This window comes from Leptodactylus fuscus, chromosome 8, assembly GCF_031893055.1.
Source record: "Leptodactylus fuscus isolate aLepFus1 chromosome 8, aLepFus1.hap2, whole genome shotgun sequence".
NCBI classification, from domain to species: domain Eukaryota; kingdom Metazoa; phylum Chordata; class Amphibia; order Anura; family Leptodactylidae; genus Leptodactylus; species Leptodactylus fuscus.
In genome coordinates this window covers 61,648,446-61,673,322 of record NC_134272.1, presented here as the reverse complement: position 1 = coordinate 61,673,322, position 24,877 = coordinate 61,648,446, and the positions used below count along the sequence as shown (strand labels likewise).

Genomic DNA, 24,877 nt, shown 5'->3' with positions numbered 1-24,877 from the left:
TTTTTGCCCTTGGCGGGATTTAAACACGAGGACTCCAGCACTGCAAGGCTGCAATGCTAACCACTGAGCCACCGTGTGGCCCCTCGAAATCCCTTATTTTTGACTATATGTATCACAGTTATTGGTTATTTGTCTGAGCATGCACAGAGAAGAATGATAAGGGAATAACAAATTGCAAAACGGAGACAGGGATTAGAGATGAGCAAACACTATTCGAAACAGCCATTTCTAATAGCACGCTCCCATAGAAATGAATGGAAGCGGCCAGCACGCAGACTTTGCCAGCATCCGGCCGCTTAACCCCCCGCGTGCTGACTACGTCCATTCATTTCTATGGGAGCCTGCTAATCGAAACGGCTGTTTTGAATAGTGTTCGCTCATCTCTAATTACTATACGTTGGTTACTTGTGTCCGCCTTCCAATAGACTTCAGTGTTAATTTTTTTTAAAAAAGTGGATTTGTTGCTGTCTGTTGTGTATCCTTTTTTTTTTTTTTTTTTTTTTTTTTTTGAAGGAGCAAAAGTGCTGGATGTCTGAAACAGCGGATACACGGTGGAAATGCTCCAAACACACAACTGTGAATGGTTTTAAAAACCCATTTAAATCAATGCACCAATGGAAGAACAAAAGGATGGCGCTCTCAGGTCCAAAGGAATTTATTCAAAAAGAAGATTGCACAACGCAAAAACAGTTGCCACGTTTCGGGTCGGAACCCTTTATCAAGTGCGTAACTAGTAGGCCGGCTAGAAGGAGCCGCTGACCGCTGACCCTCGGCAATGGGAGAATCTCCCATTGCCGAGGGTCAGCGGTCAGCGGCTCCTTCTAGCCGGCCTACTAGTTACGCACTTGATAAAGGGTTCCGACCCGAAACGTGGCAACTGTTTTTGCGTTGTGCAATCTTCTTTTTGAATAAATTCCTTTGGACCTGAGAGCGCCGTCCTTTTGTTCTTCCATTGGTGCATCCTCCTGGTTTTTGACCAGTGTTATAGAGACGTGCTGCCACTCTCACTCTGACGAAGCCTAATATTGCTGAAAACGGAGTTGTGAACGGAGTCACAACCCGATCAGGTGAGAGGCCACCAGGTCCTGAGTTCTTTTCATAAACACCAGATAATTCATCTATATATTTATAATAGACCATCTACACTATAAGTGTGCTCGGTATCTCTCTATTCTCCATTTAAATCAATGGATTTTTATAAAGGACCTGTTGTAATCCAGTTTCTATGATCCTTTAATGATCATAGAAACGATTAGTTGTAGAAATACCAACACAAATGTGAACCCAACCTATACTGGTCAAAAAATAAGAAAATGTTTTATTTAGCCGTTTTTTTTTTTTTTTTTTTTTTTTTTTTTTTAAAACAAGCGCCTTATGATCTTTTATTCATGTTTTCAGAACCCTTCCAGCTATGACAGAAGAGATACTCACAGTTCTCGACATGGAAGCTCTTCTCCAGAGGACAGGTACGTGCGGCTAATGATCTTGTGCTGTTATAGGTCTCTTCAGCTGAAAGTCCATGATCTTGTGCTGTTATCTAGCACACAAACAAAAGTTGCATTGACTGTATGTACATTGAGAAATATAGCGGACGTTCATCAAATGATGGCTGGGTTGCTGCACCTGGACTGTGGACTTAAGGCTAGTCTTACACGAACGTAATTTAAGTCCGCAAATGGTCCACAATTGCGGGTTTTCAATTGCGGACACATATTCAGTGCGGCCTCTTACACCACTGGATATTTTATCCGTGGTGTGCCGGGCCGTTACTGAGGTCCGCACTGAATACAGCAGGTCCGCAAAGGCTGTGAATTCATGGCCCTTCACGGACAGTGCGGCAGGACATGGGCGTCTGCGATGTCTATATTGCTGATCAGCCACTTGCAGACTGTAAAACCAATACGGTCGTGTAAGACCAGCCTAATTTTATAATATAATATATATTATGTATAATCAATATAATTAAGTTATATACTATAATTTATGTATAATCAATTATAACTATTAATATTTAATTAATTAGCTGTATAGTTTATTTGCTTCTTTACCTTCATAGGAATTTAGTCACTAGCTTGTTTGTAACTCAGGAGCTTTATTGCTTCTGACTGACCATGGTTGTCAGCCATTAATGTTGATTGCTAGAGGAGTCAGAGTCAGTGGTTTGGCCTATCAACTCCACAGCGCCATGTCGCACACAGTTTACCGTTCATACAGTATCTTCACTATGTGATCAGTAGATTTGGACACTTGTTCATCATTTGATGGCTACACATAAGAGCCTGACCTGTAGGTCTGGCTACTGAATGTTTGTGGATGATTTGAGTAAAGCAGCAAAGAGTATGTTTAATAATAGAGATTTACAGAAATGGACTTGTTAGTTTTCACAGTATTCCCAATGTAATGCATTCTGTCTGTGCTTGCATAGGTTCGAGATTCTGGGCAGTAAATTTGATTTTTGTTTTCTCTTTACAGAAATGTGTTTTTAGAAGATGTATTGTAATTATGAACGTACTGAATGGGTTAAACTATTTTACTTTTGCATTGAAAACCAATGTTGTTTTTATAGGTATCAGGACAGAGACAGGTCACTTTCTCCACATGATAGAGGCTACTCTGATCGTGGCAGATATGATGATGAGAGGTCAAGAAGTCGTTATGATCGTGACCGATATGATGATGACCGGCAAAGAAATGGGCGATATGAGAGATCAGAGTACACAAGGTAAGTTTCTATTGTTGTATCTGAGAATTCTTACACTACTGGTTCCTAACACCTTTCTGGTATCCAAGTGATCTCTCAACAAAACATGAAAATTTTTGTATATGGACGATTTATAGCGGGTGACATTCCCGCTGATTGATTTATTGTAGTCTCCATTACCAGAATCCTTAAAAGGGCTGTCTAGTTTCTAATATTAATAGCTCATCCTTAGGATAGGTCATCAATATTAGATCTGTGAGAGGACAACAACTGAGTCCCACGCTGATCAACTGCTTGGAGATGGCACAGCTCATAGTATTGTTTTTCATGCCAGGAGCCACACTGTTCACCCATTGTAGGAGAGGGTTTTAGAACTTCAGTGTTACCCACTTGAAGCCTATGGGGCAAAGTTGCAATATCAACACCTGCCACTACAAATCATATGGCCTGTAAGCATTACCGGAAGCCGTGCTGTCCTGAGGCAATGGATTTCTGAGGGTCTCGACTGTGGAACCCTCACAGATCTAATATTGATGACTGTCCATGAATATTAGAAAGTGGATAACCACTTTCAAGGGGTTGGCCAGGAATTTTAATCTATGGCTTGGTCCTGAGAATAGACCATAAACCTGTGAACAGTGGGGGACTGATGTGCATGCCATACACTGCATAGAGGCGTAAGCTGATGGCCCCAGTCCCTCTATAGTAGCAGCATCTCGGCCATATTGACTTCCGATTCCATAATGATTTTTACAGCACATAATAAATGTGGTGCAGCGCTTGTACCCCAGCGTTTGGCCACCAAATGAAGATTGCAGAACCCTGGCACATCTAATGTTGTAAGTCTCCCTGCGTGTTCTTCATAGTCTTTACAGATTTATTTTTAATCTTGTTCTAGGGACAGAGATCGAGACAGATCAAGGCGAGATCGAGACAGAGATACAGACAGAAAGCGGGAAAGAAAATCTCCTTCTCCGTCCAGGAGAAGTGAAGAGCGCTCTGACGTACAGCCGCCTACTGAGCCTCCAGTGAAGAAAAAGAAAGATGAATTGGATCCAATTCTTACTCGTACTGGTGGAGCTTATATCCCACCCGCGAAGCTCCGTATGATGCAAGAGCAGATCACTGACAAGAGCAGGTGAGTGACTTCACAGTGCTGGCTGTGTTGAATAGTTTCCACGTAAAGGGCGTCAGTTTTAATTACCTATTGTGATTGATCTGGGTGCTGGACCGCTACCGATTTGATATTGATTACCTAGTTTAGGTCATCATGATTAGCGTGTATGTCCGGAAAGTACAGAAATCAGCGGGAATCTGAGTTGGAATAGGAGAGGAGGCTCGGTGGGTGAATATTATTGTTGGCTAAAAGACCCCCTGCATCCTCCTTGAGAATGAAGCAACTTTTATGGGGCTGCCGATTGTAGTCCCAGAAACCCCATAGCGGTGAATGGAGTGCCAGTCCTCAAGCTTACTGGTGCTTCATTGACAAGCGGGGTCTGTTCTTACGATAGATGGGAGACACAGCGGTCGGATCCTCAGCAATGTGACTCTTATCCTGTGGAATAGGTGATAAGTGTCTGTAATGGGACAACCCCTTTAAGTAGATTTCCAATTGCTGGTTGTAGTGCATTAGACAGCACCTCGTGTACCTCACAAATGCATGTAAATATGTGTAACTGCACTGTAGTTTAATATCATAAGGCAAATTATTTTTTGCTTTTTATAAAAATAATCAAGTAAAATAGCGGTGAGAAAAACACCAGTGTGAATAGAGCCGCCTAAGGTGATTTTCCCAGACGTGGCAGGAAAGTGTTACTTGTGTTACTACAGAGCAAGTGCATGTTGATTATATTTTTATCCATAGGACGAGAGATCTTTAGGGAAGGAATTTAACAAAGAAGAATAATGAATAGAAACAGGGAATACAGCATGTAAAGAGATTAAGATGGAGTGTTCTAGAATAGTCTACTGTGTACAGAGGGATCTGCCGCGGCGTGAGCGCACATATTTAATTGTAGATTTCACACAAACCTAAAACACTTGATCCAAACATACCACACAGATCTTTGTATAACCTCAGTCAGCTCACCGTCACACTGCAGGAGCCAACACAATATAAAAGAAACCCGAAAATGGCTGAGGCTTAAGTTCTTGCTAAAGCTTTAATTGTACGAGAGGTGGGTGGAAAAAGAACTTATATAGGCGTCGTATGAAAGGGAAGCAGCTGGCGGGGCCTCTAGGAATCAAGTGGGAGTTATTAAATGTACAGAATTGCAGGAGACTGGAACAAAAAGTGACAGAACTACATTGTGAGGTGTTTTAGGGTTGATGTTACCAGTATTTTTACAGAGTCAGTCAGTCTATGGTTTAGTTGCCTTATTTTGATGATACAGTTTTAATTCATTTAGCGGCACGTCTGTGTACACGTATTTGGGGACATTTACTGAATTACTCCAAAAAAATTGGTGTTTGTTTTGTGCACAATATTTATTATGTATGAGGAAAGAGAGTTGCTTTGAAGGTAAGTTTACACAGAGTTTTTTGGTCCGGATTTTGAGGCCGTATCCACCTCAAAATCCTGACCAAAAAGACAGCTCCCATTGAAATCAATGGGAGCCGGTCAGTTCTTTTTTCTGGGAGTCGGTTTGTTACGGCTCCTGGAAAAAGAAGCGACATGCTCATTCTTTCAGGTGGATTCGCCTCGCAACATCTGCCTGAAGACACTGCCTCCTCCCGACTAGGCTCATTCACTTGGGCCTAATCTGGAGCGGAGTGTGCGACTGGATGCCAGTGCACTGCACCAGCATCCAGTCACAGCTACCCGTATTTTGGTCCAGAACCAGAGGCGGCCTCTGCCTCAGGTCCCAGACCAAAATAACCCGTGTGAACTTACCCTTACGCTGTGGTGTTATCTCCCCGCAAACAAAAGGACCGGGACATTTTAATCCTACAACCTGTACCTTACTTCCCCTGATTTCTGGTAGTGTCAGGGTAACCTTTTGCACATTAGATGGTTGGCTGAACTCGCCAAACTTGACATATTTAGCTTATACACATTTATTGTGCCTGGCCAGCTTAAAGGGGCTCTATCAGCAAAATTATGCTGTATGAGCCCCACATATGCATGAATAGCCTTTAAAAAGGCTATTCAGGCACCGCTAATGTTATTTTAAACCTCCCTCCGTTTTAAAATAAAACCATAAAAACATTTGTAAATCATACCTATCGTGCACGGTGGGCGGTCCTCCACGGTCCGACGTCATCTTGCTGTCACGCCTTCCTCTTCTTTCTTCTTCCAGCGACGCCCTCCTCTCCTCGCTCTTCCTCGCCTTCATCTTCTTTTCTCTCGGAATGAAGAAGTTCACGAGCATACTGCGCATTACTAGTTATATACCTTCTTATTAAATTGTTATCAAAGTGTCACTATGATTGTATTGTTGGGGAACATGTACATGTGCTATAGTTGCACCCCCACCAGTGACCTGTTTTCAGCTCAGTCCCACTCATTTCCATTGGTAATCAGTGAACAGCTGGTTGGTGAGGTGCCAGGTATTGGGATCTGAGGCTGTTATCAGCAGACGCCTTCTTATAGCCATCGCTGACAAATGGTGAGGGTTTCATTTCTAGAAAAACTCCGGCTATAAATGTAAACGCACAGGCTGACTTTTGCAAACTGATATTGTGGTTTCTCTGATATATAATTTCTTTTCTTTTTTTTTTTCTTAAACAGTCTAGCCTACCAAAGAATGAGCTGGGAAGCATTAAAGAAGTCCATTAATGGTCTTGTCAACAAAGTGAACGTTTCTAACATCGGAAATATTATCCAAGAGCTTCTGCAAGAAAACATTATTCGTGGAAGGTAATTGATCTTTTCTTACCGAACTTTAATTTGTGTACTACTTTAATTCTTCTTTTACTTCCTTTTTATTCTAATTTTAGTACATTTTTACAGCCAATTCATGGTGTTTGCAGTGCAGACTGCCCCCAGTCTACCTAAAAACTAAGGTCCTGTCATATGAATAGGACATCAGTTTTAAAAAAAAAAGTTTGTTAACCCCTTGAAAGAGGACTTGTCACTTGCTCTGAAAAGCCCAAAGACTTACCTCATCTGATGCTGCCACCATGAGCATTTTGAGGCCTTGTTTATCCAAATCAATTCAGCAATTCCAAAGATATAAACCCCTTTTAGTGTTCATGCAAATTAGGGTATAATAGACAAGTGGGCAGTAACACTGGCATGACATACAGCACATAGAGACCCCACCCCCATAATGTTACCCCACCCACTTGGCAAGTATACTCTAATCTGCCTCCATACTAAAAGGGCTCATAGCTTTGGAATGGCTGAATGGATTTGGACAAACAAAACACCAAGAATACTCATGGTGACAGCAGGATCAGGTGATCTATATTATTGGGCTTTTCAGACCTGGTGATTGGTCCATTTTAAGCAATGCCCCATTAACCAAGCCTATCCCGTCAGCTATTCCCTAACCTACAATGGACTAGAGATTGACCGCATTATCTCCGGTTTACTTTTTTTTTTTTTTTTTTTTTTTATATATATATAATGTAGATTGTGAGCCCCACATAGAGCTCACAATGTACATTTTTCCCTATCAGTATGTCATTGGAATATGGGATGAAAATCCATGCAAACACAGGGAGAACATACAAACTCCTTGCAGATGGTTTTTTGCCCTTGGCGGGATTTGAACACCAGGGCTCCAGCACTGCAAGGCTGCAGTGCTAACCACTGAGCCACCGTGTGGCCCCCGGTTTACTTTTAGCATTCATATGTGGGTTTAGCGTTCCTTTATAACCTAGTGTAAGTTCTGGAAAATGTCTGGTGCCAGTTATTCCTGTATATAGTGAATCCTTAATAAGTGCCTGTCCTCTCCTGCACAGTTACAGTTTACAGTAATCTGTAAATGAGCTGCGGACTGCAGACTATTACAGATTTGTCTCGAGTGTGAGCGTAGAGCGAGATATGTAAGATCACTCTCTAGAACAGCATGGGGTTGTATTGTAACTCAGTTGGGCATTTGCAAATTTAGCTTATGCTTTATGCAACTTTAATTATTATTATTTTTTCTCTCCATAGAGGCCAGCTGGCGAGATCTATTCTCCTTGCACAGAGCGCTTCCCCCATTTTCACCCATGTGTATGCTGCCGTGGTATCGATCATCAACACCAAGTTCCCTCAGATCGGAGAGCTCATTCTAAAGAGGCTGATCCTAAATTTCCGTAAGGGTTACAGAAGAAATGATAAGGTGGGTTATGAAACATTTATGTTCTGGCTAAGTTTTTATGCTTGAATGAGGTAATTCCTGTCTCATCTCCCCTTTCATGTATATGGAACAGTTGCAGAACTTTCCAGAACAATTCTGTCTTGTCCAAATCCCTAAAGCTAAGCTGTTGGTTCTCATGTCTGACAGCATGACGGAAATACGTCTTGATAGCAGCCATGTATAACAAGTTAGAATTGGGTCCCCCGGTCTTCAGAAGTTATATGTGTGGAAACTTATTAAATGTTTCCTGACCCAAATTTGACTGTTTGAAATGGGCCTTATTGTCTCTTCACACTGGCAAAGAGACGAGGATCCTAAACTTGGCCCCCTTCCATTAACTCAGACCCCAATAGGGTTATTGAAATAACAATAACCTGCTGTATATGGAAATATTTCATCTGTTGACGGCATTTATCATTTTTTTCTCTCCTCAGAAACTTTGTTTAACGTCTTCAAAGTTTGTTGCTCATCTCATTAATCAGAATGTGGTAAGTTATACGTTCCCTCCTTCACGTAATTGTGATAAAGTAGGTAAAATCTGCGGCGTCTCTGAAGCTTACACTATAAGGCTGCCTGTCTCATAGGCGCCTCTTGGTTGGCTTTTGCTCATCTTACTATATCTCTTTCCAAACCTTTAGAAAATGTCTAGAAATTTCAGAAATGTGTATTCAGAACTTTAGATTACATATAAATGTATATGTATAGATTAGTTATTTTACATCTACTATTTGCCAGGGTACATTCACACTACTGTACCAATGACTGATGCAGATGGAATACTCTCCGTCTACATTGGTGCCTATTCATTGGAATATAAAAAAGAAGGGGGACACTTGCTTCTATCTTGTTTCCTACAAGTACGAAAAGTAAGGAAGCAAGTTTGCGGTGGTCTGACTCTTGGACCCCCGCTATTATTGATGGCCTATTTTAATGTTAAACCATCAGTTTTGAAATTTTGGTAAACCCCTTTAAATTGAACTTCTAAATTGCTGATGTACAGAGCAGAGAACAACAGTGATGTGATCCCTTTTAGGATCCCTTTTGTTTTGCACTTTTACCCACCCCTCCAATTACTATTATAGTTAACTAGCTATACCCGCGACTTCGTATGTGGTCCCCTCACTCTTTGCATGCCCCACCTGCAGTGCTGCCTTGGCCCTCCCGCCTCTGCCTTGTGGGCGCAGCGGGCCCGTCCAACACCAGTGCGCCCATGGACCCCCACTTTGCGCCCCGCTGGCCCACTCCCTCTCCTCTCGCCCGTGGCCCCCTACTTTTTTCCCTAATTGTTCCCCCATTCCCTTGCTCCCTCCTCCCTCCCCAACTTGTGACATCGGGCCCCCTTCCCACACCACCCCGGGCCTCCTTTCCCCCCCTTTGTACATACCCTCCCCCACCCTGTGCCCTTTTTTTGCCCTCCCGAAACCAACCTGCACACGCGAACCTGCGACGCCGGGCTCACCCCACCCGACCCCGGGCTTCCCGTGTGCTGAGGTTACAGGGGTGCATAGGGTTGGGAGACCGCGCTGTGGCCATGCACAGCGCGCAGCACTGGTAGATGGAGCTTTGCGGGAGTTCGGCTGAGTTCCGGCTGACTCACCAGTCCACACCGCGCGCCAGGCTCCAGCAATGCCGGCATGTGTGGTTCTCGTCTGCCAGCATGCACGGCGCCATGTTCTTCATGTCAGTGTGCGTCTGGATTGTGGCTCTATAGCTCTGCCCCGCAGTGGCCTGCTCCAATCGGAGACCTGCGCCTGACGTGGTGACGTCATCTGAGGTCCTTCAGCCTACATGGACCGTGAATTCGGTGCTCGCAGATGGCCAAACCGGCAATATATGGGGATTGTGAGGGCCTTTGTTCTTTTCCGGGTGCCACTCTAGGTATGTGCGAAATTTCATTGAAATCTGTTCGGCCGTTGCGGCGTGAAAGGCGGAACAAACATCCAAATACACAAACATCCAAACACAAACTTTCACATTTACAATATTAGTAAGGATGTTGGTCCATGTGGCCTCCTGGTCAACAGGCGCTAACTCGCTCCACTTGAAGTCATTGGATTTGTGGGAAAAAAAAAACAAAACACCACACTGCTGCTGACTCGGCCATGAAAAAACACAGGCAGGAATCAAGCACGGTTGTGTGAATAAAGCCTAACAATGTGTTACGCTTTGTGGACTGTACCTGGTTAGGAAAATGTGGCAGTAACAGTGTCTACCTGCCCATAAATTGTCTGGTATTGCAGGATAGGGTCGAGCTGCAATACCATGCACAACCTGTGTGAGATGCTGTTTTATTTTTTATCATTCACCCCCTGAGGTGAGCAGATAGGCAGTAGATATTTGTAAGAAAGTTACTGCAGATGATTTTAGTTGATATCAAAGTGAATTTGCATGTAGCGTCTATGATGTTGGCGCACCAAAAATGCACCAATGTGCTGTTATTCCACAAATCTGCACCTTTTTTAAGAAAAAAAATAACAATTTTTGTCAAAGGGTGTGCAAATTTGTAATTTAAACCACTTTTTATCTGCAAAACTGAGCGGTCAGGTAGAAAATGCAGCAATTTCAATTAAAGCTGCATGTCGGCGCAGTTTTTGCCCACGTTTTGGCTGCTGCGTGTGAACTCACTCTAAGATATGGAATAGTTCCAAGCTGAGGTACAATTTGCTTTACATCTGTATCTTCCATAGAGTTCTGTATCTTAATGGTAACTGTGTAGTATTTACATCTGCGATTCCTGTGGTTCTGATGTTTGCTGCTGAGAAGTCGTCGTTTTGCATAAGTGAACACATCTCCCTGTTTGTGCTCTTCATTGCTTCAGGCCCACGAGGTTCTGGCACTGGAAATGCTGACGTTGCTGTTGGAAAGACCTACAGATGACAGCGTAGAAGTTTCTATTGGTTTTTTAAAGGAATGCGGGCTTAAGCTAACTCAAGTAACACCCAGAGGTATAAATGGTAAGTGTTTGCTGTGTAGTCTCTTTGCTGTTTGAGGGTACTTTACTTTCCTCATTAATTTTAATGTTTGGAAAGAGGCGAACTTTAGCCTCAACATGGTGCTGTTTTTCTTTGCTGCAGACGCCAAGATCACTGTGAATATCCACCATGAGAGTCGTTGCAATACATTACGGCTACAACGCATTTATAGTGCATGCTACTGATGTATATGATCCACAACAAATACATTGTATACATAGACGGTTATATATTTTAGTACAGTACTATAGATACATTCTCTTTTTATATCCTTGAAGTGCCGTGTATTGTAATTGTGGACAATATGAGTGTATTTTGTCCTTATTGTGGTATTCAAGGAGTTGTCCGGGATGTTTTGTTTTAATGACCTATCCTTAGGCTATAAATATTTGATTAGTGAAGGGGGGAGGGGAGTCAATTGGCTGCCGCATGGATCAACTATTCGTGAGTACATCCCAATCCTTTTATTATAAAGCTGAAAGATAGCTCTTTGCCCTGTATACTGGCCGGGACTTGAGCTGCCGCCATGCTGACTGGCCACTATACACTGTTTACAGCTCCGTGCAAAGTATAGTGAAGTAATAAGACACATCCTAAATCATCTGATCTGAACGGGGGTCAGCTGTCGCCCCCCCCCCCCCCCCCCCCCCATAAAAAAATAAGTCCTGGACTACCCCTTTAATAATGATGTTGATATTCCTGGTGCTGGTTCCATTTTTATGTCTTACATACAGTGCTCTCAGATACTTATGTAATGCACCTTAGGGAGGGTTCACATCTGCACCCCGGTCTCTGCTTTCAGGTTTCCATCTTCTACCGACGCGAGACGGAAACCCAGCAGACAGTATCCGCCCTTGAGCGGTTTTTTGGTTCCGCAGTGAAACCGTTTTTTTTTTTTGTTTTTTTTTTAACTGGACACAAAGTCCTGCATGTCTGATTTCTGGTCACGGAGACCACAAAGCGCTCACAGGCGGACACTTTGCAGACCCATTCAAATGAAAAGTGACAGCCGGTTTCCGTCTCCTGTCCAGTTTCTTGGGCAGAAGACAGAAACCTGAAAGTGGAGACCGGGGTGCAGATGTGAACCCACCCTAAGTGAAACCTTTACCTACAGTATGTGGTGTTGTTGTTGTGGTTTTTATTTATTTTTTTAACCACTTCCATACCAGATCCTTTACCCCCCTTCCAGACCAGGCACATTTTCAGGTTTTAGCCATGTTCCAGTTTAACTGCAAATTGTTTTTCTATTACTTTGCCAACCTACATGTATTTGGGCTCCTTTTTCTCGGACCATAATGGGCTTTCACCTTTTATAACAAAATAAGTGATAAATTTAACTTTTTAGAAAAAAATCAGAGTGAAAAGGGTAAAAAATGTGTAAAAAAAAAAATGCTTTTTCCTACATTTATACACGATAGCCTAAAAAAAATGTAATAAATATATAGATTCTAAAATATATTTTCTTATTTCTGCTGTTTGTATTAATACCACATTTGAGTATTTTCTCCATTATTTGGGCCTACAGCAGACCCGGCAATGAATGGTGTGCAAACCACTGCGTTTCTGCATCCTAAGGCCGGGGCCCCACGGGCTGGAAACGCCGCGATTAGCCCGCAGCGGAGACAGCACAGGAAAAATTGCGGCGTTGTACAGTGCTGGCAAAGTGGATGGGATTCAAGCGACTCCCATCCCCACTTTATGGAAAAGATTTGCAAAACCGTTGCAGCTTTGGAAATCGCAGCAGGTCAATTATAGCTGCGGAAATGCCGCCGGCTTTCCCGTAGATATATTGGGAAGAGAAAGTCCGCAGAGGAAAACTCTGTGAACTTTCTCTTCAAGTTGCTGCGGGAAGAACCGCAATGCGTTCACGCAGCGGTTCTTCCCGCAGCGCTTTAGTGCGGCGTAAATGGCCCGTGGGGCTTTAGCCTCAAAGTGTAGTAATAATCCTTATTTATGGGTCTCAAAAAAATATGAATTTATGTATAAAAATAGAGAGATAGATAAAAGAAGAATAGACAGACAGACAGACATAAGATAGAATAGAGTGGGGGCACTGAAGGGTGGGGGGAGTGTGTATGTGTAGTGATTTTTATTCACCAATCTCCCTCTCTGTCAGGATCTGAGGAGGGGAGATTGGTAGCCACTTTTTATACTTATTTACTAAGTAAACTTTATGTGAGCAGTGTGGCAGGCTGTCATAGTGCTCACATGCCCCAGGGACCACTATGCCCTATCAGGGTGGTCTCTGGGCAAAAGTCTGTGATCATAGCTGTCTTCTGACTGCTGACCATGGAGCATTGCTGGGGGTGGAGGCAGAAGTGCTGATCTCCCTCTCTGATAGGCTAAAGGAGAGGGAGATCAGCGTTCAGCCAATGAAGTTTGTCAGTGTACAAAACTTCCTTGTGATTGCTGTCACTGGATGCCACAGCGATCACACACCCACACAGGCTGGTCTCCGGGATAAACTCTGAGGTCTCCGCTGTACAGTTGAGACTTCGGAGCTATGTGCAAGGGGGGTGAAGGGAAGGAGGGGGGACGTGCAGTGGAGCAGAGGAGTATATTCTGCTCATGCACCATACGATGTGATCGCTGTGACCGGCTGTCACAGCAATCTTTTGCCCAGAAACCACGCAGGCTGGTCTCTGGGCAAAGCTATGAGGTTTCCACTGTCAATAGACAGTGGGACCTCAGAGCTAAGTACAGCAGGGGGGTGGAGGCACAGCGGAGCAATCTGCTGATGTGCCGAATGTCGTTGTGATCGCTCTGACGGTGTGTCACAGGGATCACGTACCTGGAGACCACACAGAGTGGTCCCTGGGTCCCTGTATATGGACAGCAGGACCTCAGAACTCAGTACGGTGGGGGAAGCGCAGTAGAGCAAGTTCTCCTGGAACATACCGGTACCACTGAGCCACCGTGCTGCCCCAACCTTTACCTACAATGTTTTGCCATTTTTGCTGCAAACTTCTCCTTTCTAATTTACAAAGTTATGATTGTTCTCCATGACACTGATACAGTACAGCCGCACCTTGGTCACCATTCATTGAGTCTACTAGCCAGCTAGTCCATAGTTAATTTATGACTCCTTTCTTTTCCCTATTATTGCACTCCTATACATTGCTAGAATTACTGCAGAGGCTGCTGTGATCACAGGACTTTATTAACACTATTGTAGCTTTACTTCTTCTGAAGAGGTTGTAGTGTTGACACATAATTTTCCCTGGCTCTATTTATTAATTACTAAACTTCCTAGTTTGCAGTAACAGTATCTCGCCAACTCCCCCCGCCTCCCCTTCCAAATAGCTTGTCAAAGTTGCAGTCCAGGGCTTGTAGAAATCCGAATAGTTAAACCTTTGGGCGCTGTTATGTCTGACATTAGCTGTTGGCAAATGGAAGACGACTCTAAGGTTTATATTTGCAGGTATTATTTTCTTTCTCCAAACATGTATTTTCTCTGCTAAGTGCTGTTTTCATCCCCCCTGTAGCTATATTTGAACGCCTTCGGAACATCCTTCACGAGTCGGAAATAGACAAACGTGTCCAGTACATGATTGAAGTCATGTTCGCAGTAAGAAAGGATGGCTTTAAAGATCACCCGGTTATCCCAGAAGGACTCGACCTGGTAGAGGAAGAAGATCAGTTTACACATATGCTTCCACTGGAAGATGATTATAATCCAGAAGATGTCCTGAGTAAGTCTCTACATTACATAGATCACTCCACTGATGAAAGTCTGTGGCAGCTCGAAATTGACTTTCCTGCAAAATGTCTCTTTGCGGTATAAATCAAGATCGTTCAGTCGTACGGAGATTTCTCATTCCTGAGCTGTTTATTTTCTTTATGATAACTTTTCAGTTACAAATCTCAGATGCCATTCTGTGTGTTTTTTCTATATAGTAGTCAAAACCCTTAGCAATAAAACCTGAATAGTGTAATCATTCAATCCGGTGTCTGAGCCCTCCTGTGTATACGCCGTGCGCTCGGTCATACGGCTTTCTTACCTTCTGACTCTGGTTTTGGATAGAGGATAGAATTTTCATTATCAGATCTTATGTTTTTAAGTCTCAGAAAATCTTTTTGTTATTGCCGTAAGCAACTTTTTGCAATTCTGTTGCTTTTAATACATTTTCTTTTTTTTACCTTTTTTATAAAATTTAACAAATGGTTTCTCTGAAAATATAGTAAACCAGCTCCTGTAACTATGTAAATAGAGATGAGCGAGTACTGTTCGGATCAGCCATTCCGAACAGCACGCTCCATAGAAATGAATGGATGCACCTGGTACTTCCGCTTTGACGGCGGCCGGCTGCTTAACCCCCCGCGTGCCGGCTACGTCCATTCATTTCTATGCGAGCGTGCTGTTCGGATCAGCTGATCCGAACAGTACTCGCTTATCTCTATATGTAAACTGTGTTCTAAATTTTGAGTAATGTTAAAAACCCCAACACTGGTCTCTGATTTTTTTCAAGACAGTCCTTCTTAAAAGGCGACTCCCTGGGCGATCAGCTGAGTGCTTCGGTTTCCCTTCCCGACAAGCAGCTGATTTCGCCAGGCGAGGCCACTGTCATCTGGGTCATTCCGTGTCAAGTGAACCAATGATTTTTCCCTCTATATTTTTAATTCTTTTGAGATTTTGTCATTTGGTAATAGTGTGTCAGAGAATGCAAAATGTGAAGAAAAAAAAATTCTAGAAATTTTTTTTGATTTTTAATTGATTTTCAAAGTTCAGAAAGTGCGAATTTCGGTGTTTCCTGCCTTTACATTTCTCCTCATAACTTAGGCTAGAAAAAAGATAGAGAAACAAAATAAACGCCATTCTACTCAGAACTATACAGGCTTTCACCAAATATGTCATAAGAGTATCTTTGTTAATATTTTACCCATGTGAATGCAAACGCAAAATTTTAAAACGCATTTCCGAAAAAAAACGTTTTATTTAAAAATTTCAAAAAAATGCACATGGGCCTGCTATGCCCTTAGCCACATCTGTACCAAAATTCAAGTTGGGATCGCGATGGGATAATATTTTAAAATATAACTATTACAGTGTCATTCCGAAAATCTTGAATTCAGATCTGTTCAGTCTGTGGTCTAAAATGACGGTGAAGTCCATGAAGTGGTAGAAGGCGGCACAAGATTGGCAATGGATGACATAACTGGTTATGTGACCTGTGAATATGATCGGCGCTGGTGGCAGGCTACTGTACTCTCCAAAGATTGTGAAAATGAAGACAATAGAATTGACTTTTTTGCATCCTTCTGGTCCAGCACCATCCTTTGTGTATCCAAGAAAACCAGACATTTTACAAGTCAACAAAAATCAGATATTAACTCAGGTGGAGCCTAACACCATGACAGGCCGGACATACTCTTTGACACAAAAGGAAATGGCCATTGCTAGTAAGCGCTTATGGACAAGATTACATTTCACTCACTAGAAAGGACAAATTGATGATAAAAGGCCAGTAATTTAAAAATGTCCTATTAATTGTTTGATTGGTTCATATTTTATAGAATGAGGATTTATCTACTGGACTATTTTTCTTAATTAATTACATGTTTAGTGATCTAATAAAAAACAATTGTTACATGCAGAAATAGGTGTTATAAATATTGGTTCTTGCACTTTTGTTAACATATAATTAGGATGAGACTATTTAGAAAATCGCACTTGAGGATATGAGCAGCTCTTTTCTTTCGGTTTGTTCAATGCATTCAGGTTGAAAATGCTGGACAAGTTGTGTTATGATGATAAGATGTATTTATTCTGGCACTTATGGGATTTGTTTTTTGTTTCTCTTTATTGTTGCATATAAGTGTTGAATTCAGCAAGTTGTAATTTGAAAAGAAAAAAGGAAGAAGCTCACACAAACATAAAATCAGATGATTCAAGGCTTAAAAAATTTTTTAAAAAAAATTGATCCCAATTTGGTCCCAAGTTGAAAACCTGTACAAATATAACCAAGAACACAAGTAACACAAATGCATTTTTTTCACAATTTTAGAACATACGTTTTTTTCACAATTGCGCATCAAAATTTTGAATTTGATTTCTCCAAAACAAAATATAAAGAAACATCGTCTTGTGACATATCAAATGAAAGCCGATACCGCTCTGAGAAAAATGATGCCTCTCCCACCTATTTATCTTAATTCTAGCCCAAGATATGTTAAAAAATGTAAAGCCATACCAGGCCAAAATTCACACTTTTTCAAAACTTTAGAAGTCTATAAAAAATTAACTGATGAAGAAAAAAAATCAAAACTTTTTATTTGTAATTAACTTAAGTTGTACTTCATAAAAAATAAAAATAAAAAAAATCTAAAGACGTCAGGTAAAAAAAATATTCCTATTTGGATCACTTGATATGGAATGACCCATCTAGGCTTTTTTGCAGTGACTGGTGCAGAGGACATATATTACGTATTAGACTGGTTTGAGTTGCCAGAACCGGGATTTGTCCTTACAGGGCTTTCTGACTTTTATGAAAGGGGTCCTGATTGGGGAACACCCTCTCCATGATGTCTATATGCCTGAATAGGCCATATGGATTGGTTTTTTTGCATGTTACAACCCCTTTAAAAGGATAATTCCATCATATATTATAATGGCATATTGCCCAGGCATTATCATTGGTGGAGTCCTGACTTCTGGGACCATGGCAACCCCAAAAACAAAAGAGCTCAAGAGGTGTTAGTCCTCTGCTTTTCAGGGAGCTACAACAACATGGCTCCTTTAACTTCAGCTTCCAATGCCGCGGATGGCCAAAGTCACGCTGAACATGGCAGGTTAATTGTTCATAATTGTTTCTTTTTGATCAAACTGATTGTATTGTACATATTTGCGTACATTGTAATGTAAATGTGACATACAGCGGAATCCATTGCCCACCCATAGGATTCCTTTAGTTAAATAAAATTAAAATTGGGAATCAACTGGACCGATAGAGCCCAAAACAATTCCACTTACCCTCTATCTAGTGATTGCGGGCCTATGGAGATGACATATATGCTGTAGGGTAAGTGCACAAACCCAGTGTGTACTCCACCTTAGCTATGCATGTCCCTTACTTTGGCCCCTAAAGGGCAGGTGTACAACTCATATCATGGGGTTATAGAGATCAATGGCAATGTTTGCAATACACAGAGCTGGACCTGCACCTTGTTTGCCGCCCTCAGATCTGGCTCAAATTTGTGAGGCTCTTCAAGTGGCGGGTCTGTCTTTAGCATGTATCCAAACTAACTTTAGCATGTATCCACGCAATGTTTTTATTACATACATTTGGTGTCAGTCCTGTACGATGAAATAATTTCCAAAAATTTGTTTTAGATGTCTTCAAGATGGATCCAAATTTCCTTGAGAATGAAGAGAAGTATAAGACAATTAAAAAAGGTATGTAACGTTGTTAGATTGTGCCTATACCTATATCATATATACCGTATACCTATATACCTATACCGTATGATCTTTATGTAATATACTTAGCACTTTTGCCCTGCAGCACTGGGGTCCTGGGTTCAAATCGACCAAGGGTAATATCTGCATGGAGTTTGTATGTTCCCTCCATGTATGTGCGGGTTTCCTCCCACATCCCAAAAATTATATTGATAGGTAAATTAGCAACCTGTATATCTACTGACCCTTGTAGTTATTGGGGTTGTCCATTAACTCCCCTACTCCGCAATGTTTCCTGCGCTTTTAGTCCATGTGAGAAAAGCGCATCACAAATGATTATCATTTTCTTTGCAAAAATATAATGTTTTTATGTATCTGTATATAGGTAAGTTGTTCAAAAGGTACCAAAGGTTATAGGATAGCTTCCTTCGTGTCATTCGTGAAATATAATATACAGACCATCGGATATGTCATGTTGTATACTTTGCCCCTAGCAGTTGAGATTCATATACATATTTACAATGTAAATTCATACCGTAGTTTTAATAAAGCTCCGGTATGATTTACTTGTCATTGCTGCAATGTGTGTAATAACTCTACAGACGAAACTAGCAAAGCCATTAAATCTCTAGAGAGAATTTATTAACATTACGAACTGCTGGGGAAGAAAAATACTTGTTTTCAAAAAACTGTGCAGTAACACATTGGCAGTGCAGGCCCGGAATGCCGTCTCTCTTGGCCTAAGTGCTAGTATTTAGTTCAGTTTGTTTCTGTTTTATTGGAAATAATTGGGGGCGGTGTGTTTCTCTGAGTTAGTTGCATAAGTTGCAGATTCATTTCTATTATTAAATGCATTTTTTTTTCCTCTGGTTCAAGAAATTTTGGATGAAGGCGACAGTGATTCAGATGGAGAAGAAGGGGGAAGCGACGATGACAGCGATGATGATGAGGACGATGAGAATGCAGAGGAAGCTGGCGAGGACGGTTAGTGCCTTCATCAGAAACCTAGTGGTTTTATTGTAATCCGAGCATAGTCTTAAGGGAACACTAAAGATAAAGAGTGAAAAAAAAGATAATGAAGGAAGTGCTGGAATTTATACATTGTCATGATTTTGAATGATTAAAATGTTGCTCTAGGATATCAGCCGTGCCCCAACTTGTCTATACTGAGCTACGATAGGCTGCAAGACAACTGGCTGAAGCAGCACACTCCCTGATGTTCCCTATTTGCAGTAGGATAGAACTGTAGTTAAGCCCTGTCCTCTTGGGTATGTAAACCCTTTTAAAGAGGACCTTTCACCTCCGGTGCAGTGTATTACACTGCTGGAAGCTGATAGTGCGCTGAATTCAGCGCACTATTGGCTTTCCTGTTCTGTGTCCCCGGTGAAGAGCTATCGGTGCCGGTACCGTAGCTCTTCACTGTCAGAAAGGTGTTTCTGACAGTCAGTCAGGAACGCCCCTCCTCACAGTAGCCTCTATTCTGCTGTACTGTGAGAGCGGTGAGGAACACTCCCTCCCCTCCTGATAGTACTTGTTATCATTGGACAGTAAGTAACGACCCCTCTCACAGTACAGCACTATAGACTATAGAGGATCTTTCAGCACCTCCCAACTAGTCCAGCTCTTTACATGAATTAATAGGCACTGCTCCACTGATTCCTGCAGAATTTGAATTTTTCTGTAGCCCCCATTGTTCCTGAGGAATTAATGCTTTTAGTTTTGGTGCCTAATGACCTGTTTAAGCTCTATACTGTCAGGAGGGCGGTGTCAGGCAGGAGCAGACAAGGGATGTTATTCTGAGCTCTGACACTGGCTGCCTCTGGTTGGAGCTCTGAGACGCAACCCATTCCTGACACTGCCCTTCTGACATTACAGAGCTTAAATAGCACATTTGCTTGTTGCTTGGGTGGGGACTAGAGAGAAGATTCCAACTGCTCTGGAATCAGTGGAGCAGCACCTACTAACAAATGCTAAGAGCTTGAATTGGCGGAGGTGGCGAAAGGCCTACTTTATAGTCTTCATCCAAAGATGGAACAGAACAGCAGGAGCCTAAACCCTTTGTCTTTACACTTGCTGTTGCCATACTTGAGCAATCCTACTTCATATACACCTGATGAAGAATGGACATTGTTCATGCAGCTGGAACTGCCCTCCAGAACGGTGATTAAAAAAAGGGAAATCCTTGAAGTCTGTGATGTCCTGTAGACTGGAAAATGAAATTGTCCGGGTTATAATGGCTGTCCTAAGCAGGGGATCCATCTTCTGATAACTAGAAATGTCTGCTGCTTTACGTTGGCGGTTTATTATTTATGGTGAACAGTTGGAGGTTTTCTGTAGAGAATAACAATCTTAAAACCTCCTCCTACTCAACTTTTATTATACAGTACATACAATATATGGATATGGAGGCACATAATAACGAAGTGGCTCAGTTTTGCATAGATAAAGCTAAGGCTGGGCTCACATTAATTTAATTATAAGCCATTGCTCTCATCCATCATAAGATCAGCAAAAAAGACTTAAAGGGATCCTATCATTGGATACCTTTTTTTTCTGACTAACACGTAGGAATAGCCTTAAGAAAGGCTATTCTTCTCCTACCATTAGATGTCTTCTCCGCGCCGCTGTTCGGTAGAAATCCTGGTTTTCTTTGGTATGCAAATGAGTTCTCTTGCAGCACTGGGGGCGGTCCTCAGAACTCAAACAGCACTGGGGGTGTCCCCAATGCTGCGAGAGAAATCTTCAGCAATGCCTCTATCTTCATCTGGAAAGAGAAGAAAACAAAATCCCTGGCACCGAGCCATTCTTTGCGTAATACCCTTGGTATATAAATGAGAAAAATAGAGCAAAACAGGTGTCCGCTCACCTGGCTTGGTTGTGTTTGACACAGCAACCAATAGACGTGATAAACAAGAAACCAGTAGGGAACCGGAAGGCAGCCGCTGATAACAGTCTCAGGGACATCAAACAAAGATAGAGGAAAGGACCAGCCTTGCGGAGGACAGGCAGAAATTCAGTGCTCACCCAAGTTGCCTTCCATTTTTTCAAAACTGGGTGAGCGCTGAATTTCTGCCTGTCCTCTGCAAGGCTGGTCCTTTCCTCTATCTATCTTCATCTGGAACAGCCTCTCCTTGCGTCGTCTTCCGTCCTGGGTTTCAATCTTCCAGGCATGAGCAGTCGGCTCTGCCATTGGGCCTCAGGCAGAGCCGACTGCCCATGCCCCGCAGCCACAAGTAAATGGCCGCTCACACCAGCTTACTGTATAAGCGGCCACAAGAAAATGGCCGCTTACACAGTTTACACACCTCTACTGTTGGTAGGTGTCCGAGTTGTTGGACACCTTCCAGTCATGAAGTTATCCCCTATCTTACTGATATGAAAACTTCAAAATTCAGTACAACCCCTTTAAGATGGACAGGTTGTTTTTGAAGGTCTGGGTTTATTTTCTTAAGGAGCCAGAACGATTAGCTATTCAGGTCCTTTTTAGATTATCTGTCAACAGTTTAGTTATTTGCATAGCAATTTATATACAGGATGAAAACCAATGATTCCATTTCCGACATAAATCTGCATATATTAATAGTATTCGTCCCGTATCTTCATTGCAGAAAATTAAAAACAGGGATTAGAAAGCAAGTAAACATTAAGGAACCGGTTCCTCATAGTTGTAGTAGGGCTGTGACTAAATACAAATGAATAATCTGCGAGAGATGGATGAAATGGATGTCTGACAGTCTGGAGTGGGTGTAGGAGAAGTGGCATAGGGAATGCCCGTGTGAGGCAGACTGGCACCGAGACTATTAGAAGATAAATTAAGGCAGGAGCTGAGGTAATACGGAATAAAGATGAGCTCACCCCACAAATCTGTCTGCCTCAACTTTGTCAACTTTGTTTTTCCGTTCACATTTAAGTCTAGCTTCGCTGCGGCTGTTTATTCAGGTTCGGTCTGTCTAGTGCCGTGTCCTTAGTAACCTTATGTTATTGAAGGCTTCATATAAAGAGAGTCCATGAGAAGAAACACCTGATACAGTCATATTAGCAGAAGTCATAGATACAGGAGAACAGCAAGTACACAAGCATTGCCTGCAGTCATTTGGATGCATAACTAGGTAGACTTGCCTTTAACGGGACTATAAAGTTGAGATTAAAAAAAATATTTATTTCCACCATGCTTTACTTCTAATATATAGACAGAAATGGCGCCACTCTTATCTATAGCCTTTGTCAGGTATTGCAGCTCAGCCCACTTCATTTCAACAGAGCTAATGTTTAATACTAAGGACACCTAAAGAGAAACATGGACGGTCTACAAGTCTGTAAAGTCTCTGGAAGGAGTGACTACAGGTCTGTAAGGGGTATTTGTCTCTCCATAAGTCGTCTCTACGGGACTGTAAGGAGATTGTGCCTGCAGGGCTGAAGAGAGTACCCGTGTGTGTAGGGTGTCATCTTGTGTAACCTCCATTTTGGGTTCCAGGGCCATGTGGTGCCATACCTGCAGCTATTTTACACTCCTCTTTGATTAGAGCGCTCACATCTACCCTCAGCCTTATTGGATTGCGACTCCTCTCCGGTTTCTTATCCAATAGCCATGTGTCAGAACTATTTTGCAACTTTGCCACCTATCATGTTATGCTAATTATACTAGTCCAACCTGTTCTTTGTCTGTACAATGTATTAAAACTACCTCTTTCTCTCCATTAAAGCAGAACCACTATATACACCATAGCTGTGTGCGAGAGTATGTCTCTAAAGAAAAACAACTTTATTAATTCGGACTTCAGTACGGTGATACTTAGAGCAGACTGCGCTCTGTTTGTACAGGTTCATAAGGAGTTTGTGTGTTTCTGTGCAGGCTGCATGCATGCGGTTCTGTTCATACATGAGGAACACGAACATCAGAAATAAAAGCTAAAATTACAGAAGAAATGTGGTAGGCCTCAATATTGTCAGTCTGAAGAATGGTCTTCGTGGTCCTAACGCATATTTTTTTTATAAGAAAATTTTTTTAGAGAACAGAGGTGATCCTCTCCTGCTGAGCAGGTCTGTCTACTGTCACAGATCGGCAAAGGGGCCGGTCTTAATGAACCTTTTGTTTTTCTTCAGACAAAGGACAGCAGGGAGGTTCCTGTATCAGCCACTGTATTACAGTGACATGGCTGTGAGGAGGAATAGGGGACATGGCTCCTTGGACACACAAGTCTATTCAGTCTTAACTGTAACGTGAGACAGAATAGAACCAAGGACAGGAGAGTAATGGAGCGACGGCTGGGGAATTGTATTGTTTTATAGGTTTAGTGTTCCTTTAATGACGAGACGTGATAACAGCCCAAAATATCAAACCGTTTTACGTGATTATATTACACTTATATTCATTTATTATGTGTTTTTCAGGAGAGAAAATAACCATTCATGACAAAACAGAAATTAATCTGGTTTCTTTCCGGCGGACAATTTATCTTGCAATCCAGTCAAGGTAAGTGGTGTTTTCAGTGCTAGAAAGTATTATATTTAGCGGAATATATTTTTAGTGTGTCATTTCATTTTGGGGGTTTAATTTCCACTTCCATAATGGCCCCTTAGTGTTACCATTACCACCCCACCCTGCTCCCAGTGCTACTTGTTTTTCTGCAGGCACCATGCTGTCCCTCTTTCAGAAACACATTATGTATAGCTGACAAGCAGGCACCTCAGGCGCTCTCTCCCTTCAGACATGTTCAATTGCTGACAAATATGAACGCTGGTGTCTGCCAACACAAACTGTGTAAAAGTGACAAAATTGTCAGGCTGTGTTGGAAGGCAAATCTAAAAGTAGCATGAGTAGTATGCTTGAGTATAAAGACGAAAGCTACCTATAAGGAACGTGAAAGTGGAGCAAAACCAAACAAGAAGACTTGGCGTTACTGAGCACAATTTATTAACTCATCTATTTATTATTTATTAATTTAATTAATTTGTATGTTCACTTAGCTTACTTATATAGCGCCATCGTATTCCAAAGCACTTTACAGAGTTACTGTCTACACTGTCCCAAGTATGGCGCACAATCTAAATCTGTATGTTTTTGGATTGTGGGAGGAAACCGGAGTTCCTGGTGGAAACCCACACAAACATGAGGAGAAAATACAAATTCCTTGTAACTACTTGTATTTTCATTTTTATGTTGCAAAGAAAACCAACTTGCGTTCAGTGGACTTTCTGCCTTATGGCAGTGTATGTCCTTTTTTTTTTTCTTTTTCCTAGAGTTGCAGAACCGCTTAATAATTCCGGCTCACTGCATGTCATTTGAGGACTTTAGTAAGACTAGTGTAGGAAACGCCAGTCTTAGTAAATTCCCCTCATTGCCTTTGATGTTACTTGCTGTTGAATACTTAAAGCTGTAGACGGTTTAAACAAACACTACCATCACAAAAATAATATCATACCGCTACTAGTAATGTGTGGAGGACGCACATGATATTTCATACTTGCTATTCCATTGTCCAGGTGTACCTATAACTGAATCCGCTATTTGTGATGA

At 42.0% G+C, this 24,877-nt stretch overlaps 1 protein-coding gene across 1 annotated transcript in view; it reads left to right on the top strand.

The window, feature by feature from the left end:
* Positions 1-24,877, top strand: part of CWC22 (CWC22 spliceosome associated protein) — a 66,742-nt gene that overhangs the window by 6,093 nt on the left and 35,772 nt on the right. The window contains exons 2-12 of the mRNA XM_075286071.1: positions 1,399-1,466; positions 2,567-2,722; positions 3,600-3,839; positions 6,432-6,560; positions 7,806-7,974; positions 8,427-8,480; positions 10,811-10,946; positions 14,450-14,656; positions 18,295-18,357; positions 19,237-19,344; positions 23,752-23,833. Coding sequence (XP_075142172.1) covers positions 1,399-1,466; positions 2,567-2,722; positions 3,600-3,839; positions 6,432-6,560; positions 7,806-7,974; positions 8,427-8,480; positions 10,811-10,946; positions 14,450-14,656; positions 18,295-18,357; positions 19,237-19,344; positions 23,752-23,833 — 1,412 coding nt within the window. The remainder of the gene's footprint in view (positions 1-1,398; positions 1,467-2,566; positions 2,723-3,599; positions 3,840-6,431; positions 6,561-7,805; positions 7,975-8,426; positions 8,481-10,810; positions 10,947-14,449; positions 14,657-18,294; positions 18,358-19,236; positions 19,345-23,751; positions 23,834-24,877) is intronic.